Source organism: Palaemon carinicauda, chromosome 39 (genome assembly GCF_036898095.1).
Source record: "Palaemon carinicauda isolate YSFRI2023 chromosome 39, ASM3689809v2, whole genome shotgun sequence".
Classification (NCBI taxonomy): Eukaryota; Metazoa; Arthropoda; class Malacostraca; order Decapoda; family Palaemonidae; genus Palaemon; species Palaemon carinicauda.
The window spans coordinates 6,078,294-6,083,740 of record NC_090763.1 but is presented as its reverse complement, the minus strand read 5'-3'; the positions used below and the strand labels follow the sequence as shown (position 1 = coordinate 6,083,740).

Here is a 5,447-nt window from a genome sequence, read left to right as displayed (position 1 = left end):
TAAAACAACAAAAAATTTCACTCTCACATGATGACACTTTCGTTACATATCACAAACAAAAATGTGTTTTGAGATGTCTGCCACAAAGGAAGTTTTTAACATTTTCATGCATTACTTAAGTTGCACTACTTAACATGTCAATCAATGAAACATCACTGAATAAATGTCCTTTTTAGCAAATACACTCAAATCTCCATTTCTATATAAAACGTAAAATCATTTATTTGCAAATCCGTTTTCTCTTGACGTAATGCGATAGATAACAAGAGGTTAAACTTGATGCCAAGATTCGAGAACGATTCCAAAGGAGGATTTGAAGATCAAAGCTGCGAAGTTTTTCGGACTTCAGCGCGTCCATATCTCCTACAACAAACAGGGCCTCACCGAAAAGCTTCTGCTACCAGCCGCAACAGAAAGCGACCCAGCTCAGGATTCTGACCGCGTCCATGATGGACCCGGCAGGAGGGATTCCGAAAGGTAGCCGAGGCACTCGGGGATCAACCGGGAGGCGTGGCTTCCAGTTGCACCTTAAACCGGTGCCACCAAAAGCAACCTTCCTCCCCACCCCCCACCCCCCTCTCTCCCTCCCGACCTTACTGGTCGCTCTAGATCCAGGCCGGAACAAAAACGCGACAAAGTGAGAGCTCGGGGTATATAAGCTTGGCTCCCCACTCAACCGACATCACATCACGTTCCACCATGAAGTTTCTGGTGAGTCTCAGCGTCCTCCTCTTCTGAGTGTTTTCTCCGGTCGAAGTGATTTACCGCCTAATCGTCTACTACACTTCCATAGAAAGACGGAGAACTGACGCCTACATAATCCAGTAGTGACATCACGATCGGTTTCACTGACTTGCTGCTTTCTTGACTTCAACTACCGTCCGTAGCCGTCACTGGATTTCTTCTATCTCTATGACATCCGATGTTCCATTTGCTCTAGCAATGGAATCTTCGGAATTGGTGACGTTATTCCCCTATGACCTTTTGACATCACAAGGACCTCAGTGAACATACATACAAGTTGGCAGTCTTTGCCTTTTGACACAACAATGACACTGTGATTGTAGAAACTGGTTGCTGACTTATCCTGCATGACTCAACTATAACATAGTGGTTGTAGAAATTGATTAACGATTTAATCTTTTTACACAACAATGACTTAGTGAACATAGAAACTAGTTAATGATTTAATCTTTTTACACAAGAATGACAGAGTGAACGTAGAAACTAGTTAATGATTTAACCTTTTCAAACAACAATGACAAAGTGAACATAGAAACTAGTTAATGATTTAACCTTTTCCAATAATAATGACAAAGTGAACATAGAAACTAGTTACAGATTTAACCTTTTTTACATAGTAAGGATAGATACTAGATGCTAATTTTTTTTCTTTGGACACAACACACATACAGTGCACATAGAAAATAGGTTATTATTTGTACCTTTATGGATTTACCTTTTTATAAAGCCAACACAGAAACTAGTGAATATACTTCACCATTATAGATTTAAAAATAAGTATAATAAACATAGAAACTGGCTATCTTTCTTGCCAAATTGAAATTTTGAGAATTTTAGTGAATAAAAAGTAAAGTTATTACGATCACATTAATTATAGAAATGAGCAAATGACTTTCCTTTTCTACCAATGGATAGCAAAGAAACAAGAAAGTCGATAATTCTTAAATTATTGTCAGTTAATAACTCCAACTTGAAACAAACAAACTAACACACAAACAGAAGACCGTAAACCACAGCTATTAAAAGTCGGAAAAATACCTCCAACTTTCTTAACGCAGTATTGCCAGTTTTAGATCGCAGTCTGGTTAGGACATAAACACCAAAACTTGTCACAGTGGAATTGGTAACAGTTTATGTTGAACACTTTCTCCTCGAGTGAAAAGGACGATAGGATTCTTATTATAGAACTGCATTTGCTTACTTTTTGTAGTTTATTAGTATGATTTTAATTATTATGTCACCATTACTTTTTACAGGATATTTGATTATTTTTAGATGATGTTAAAAAACTTACGAAGGAAACTTGTCATAGGATAGTTTTCATGAAGGGATGTTGAACCATTTTTCTACAGCTTACCTATTTCTTTCTTGCCTGAAATTACCTAGTAATTGTTTATTCATTTATTAGATCACGTATTTATGCATGAGTTTACCTATTTGTTTGCTATTTCAAGTCACCAGCCAATCATATTTATCATGAGGATTTTTTTTTATCATAATTCCCTTTTAGATTTGATCAGCACAATTGTTAAAGAACCTCAGTACCCTTAAATACTTCTATTAGTATAATGATAAGCGTTAATAAAGTAGCCGATGAAAATTCGAAGAAAATTTATAAATCTGTACAAAATAATCTTTGATTTTAGCAGTTACCATTAGAATCTGAAAAAATGTAACCGAGTAAAATTAAGCGAGAGTGACCTTAATCATATAAAGTAAATATATGAAGATAAACAGATACTAGTAGAATATAATTATCTTTTGTGATTATCTTATAGATGAAGATAATGTCTCAAGTAAATATTTATCATAATCTAAATTAGAAAATAGTACTCAAGTAAAGCAAAGTAATCCATTGCGTTTAGAAAGCATAACGTCTCCTTCCCAAGTTCGTGACTGGCTTTTGAAACGCGAAATTTTCATTCAATGCTCTTTGGACGTTTTGGTGATTTTAAGCTGGTCGTTGGAAATTCAAGAGAAGAATAAGATTTCTCTTGGAAAAAAAAAAGAAAAAAAAAACTATCTGATTCTCAGATTTCACGTTTCTTCTAATGATAAAAAAAAACGCGAAAACAATCGAAAGTTTTTGATAATGTGTAAAATGGTGTTATTTTATTTCGATATTGTAATTTATTTTTTTTTTTACATCATGGTCATTGAAGTGAAAATAATCATTGTATCGGTCGTTGAAATATGAAGATGCTTGAGAAATTCTCGCTCATCATCTTCACTATCTCACTTTCTATTGCATCTTTGTAACGCGAAATCTGAACCTTCACTATTGAAGTCTACGAACTAACGCCTCTTTTCTTCTTTCAACTTCCGGTTGCTTATTTTTTTTTTTTTAGAAATTCATGGCTGCTATCAGACCTTTATTTTCATTTTTTGAAGTAATATATATATTTGAGATTTGATTTATACCTCTTTTCGATATTGGGTTTTATTATAATTATCCTTCATGTTCTGGTTCCTAATCTTTGTTCGGTTCCCGTATCATAGCAATCAATATACATTTATATACCGTATATAAAAAAAAATTCTTACTGTATTCATTATCACCTAAACAATAAAATTCGGTTCTCAATATGTGAGGTTCTTTATACTCATGCTGTTCTTCACTACGTGACTCAGAGTGCATTTCTTCGCGACTTTTTCTATGCCCTTCAAAATTCTGTTAATTCAAAACTTGCACTTTCATATTTCAGTGAGGTCCCCAAAAAGAGACGATCAGGCTTTTGTTAATAAGTATTATTATTACTTGCGAATGTATTAAGGTCCCTGAGTTTTTACTGAATGGAGAAATGTATCACAGAATATGAAGTTTTCCCTTTTGAACGAACAAATCACATCCTGCCCAAAACATCCAGCTCAACATAGAAACATCATTCTTGTATTTATTCATTTCTTTATCGTATTCACATTGACCCATTACTAGATTAGATGCAATATGATGAAGGTAAGCCTCCTTCTTTACATTTCAAGTTCAACAGAAAGTCATTGCGTATGGATAACTTTTTTTCTAATTAACTATCCCGTCAGCCAATCAGTTAATTGATCAACCACCTTCACTAAAATCCTATCCACAATTTATATTTCTCTAGAAGCGGAACTGGATTTTGATTTTGATGCTGACCGTAATAAACATGCATTAGATTTTTTCTTAAGATTTTATTTAAAGTCTTGCCTTAAGTTATTCAAGTGTTTTATGGGAATTGAGCTGGAAGAAACTGGATTATCCTCAAACTCTACTCTTTTTGGTCTATTTTAGATAATAGATTATTAAATGAATTTATATTTACACTTGCATCATTAATCTGCCTTAAGACTCATCCTTATTATCCTTTACTTCAGGTACTAGTATCAACTGTCTTCGCAGTCGCATCTGCTGCCCCTCAGGGCTACAGCCTTCCTGCACCCGTTGGGCCTTCTTTCCCCATCGGAGGATGTGCAAATGGTGAAGTATTAAACGTCGATGGCACGTGCGCCCTCCCTCACGTCACCCGCAATGTCTTTGTTTACACCGCCCCTGAGCAACCCATCAGCTACGGTCCCCCACCTGCAATCCCCGGTCCCAGACAGGAATACAACATCATCTTCATCCGCACTCCCGAAGTCCCACGTCCCCAAGACCCCATCATCGTTGGACCTCCTGAGCAGAAGAATGTTGTCTACGTCCTTAGCAGGCGCCCAGAATTCGAAGGCCAGAAGGTTATCGAAGTACCCGCTCCTCCACCAGCAAGCCCACAGGTCTACTTCGTCAACTACGGCGATGGCGAGAACCCAACTCTTCCAGGAGGCATCGATCTCCAAACCGCTCTTGGTTCCGCTGCTGCAGCTGGAGGTACCATCATCGGTGGTGGCGGCTTCGATGGCGGTGCTGCTCTTGGAGGTGCTGGTGGTTTCGGAGGAGCTGGTCTAGGTGGAGCTGGCCTTGGAGGCGTTGGCGGTTTCGGAGGAGCTGGTCTTGGAGGTGGTGATTTTGGAGGCGCTGGCTTCGGTGGCGGCCTCGGTGGCGGCCTCGGTGGAGGATTCGGAGGATTCGATGATAGCCACGAAGATGGTGGCGTTATCATCAGCGGTGGTGGAGCTGGTCTCGGTGGTGGATCCATTGTGTCTCCAGTTACCCCATCAGGCCTTTACTCCACACCCTAAGGAGCTTAGGCCTATAACCCGGCCTCCACACTCCAGTGACCCTGTTGTTGGAGGTTCGCGGTCATGACAGTGCCACTGATCCCCTTCTCCTTGTAGGGTGAAGGAAGAATCAGATTGTATTTATTTTAATTCTTGTTGAAAAGGGACGAGCACTCGGTGCTTCATCTAGTCAGTCCCGCATCTTAAATTTTTATATTTCTTTCTATAAATATACAATTATTTCTTATGTTATTTATGTTTCTCATTCACCTTCTATACTCCTTTCTAGAGTTTAGCGTCGTATTTAGTCTAAAAGACAATTGTAAAACCAAAAAACAAACATAAACAAAGAGGATATTTGTTGAAAAACTTGCAAAGGCAATCTGCCAATTCACATATTCCTGATTTCAGTAACATTCCTAAGTAAGATGATAATTATTGAACCTTAATAATATTATCTATTGCTAAATACATTCCGTTAATTATTTGACATATTGAAAATTTGAATATTTGGGTCAGACAGATAGTGGATATAGAGGATAAATAATTTTTCATATGTATGTGGCTCATGA

The 5,447-nt window shown here is 37.6% G+C and overlaps 1 protein-coding gene across 1 annotated transcript; it reads left to right on the top strand.

Annotated features, from left to right (window-relative positions):
• The first annotated feature begins 582 nt into the window (after window positions 1–582).
• On the top strand, window positions 583–5,127 carry LOC137630974 (uncharacterized). Its single transcript, XM_068362507.1, has 2 exons — window positions 583–711; window positions 4,096–5,127. The coding sequence occupies exons 1-2, from the start codon at window positions 700–702 to the stop codon at window positions 4,894–4,896; spliced, it is 813 nt and encodes a 270-aa protein (XP_068218608.1). The 5' UTR covers window positions 583–699; the 3' UTR covers window positions 4,897–5,127.
• Window positions 5,128–5,447: the final 320 nt, after the last annotated feature.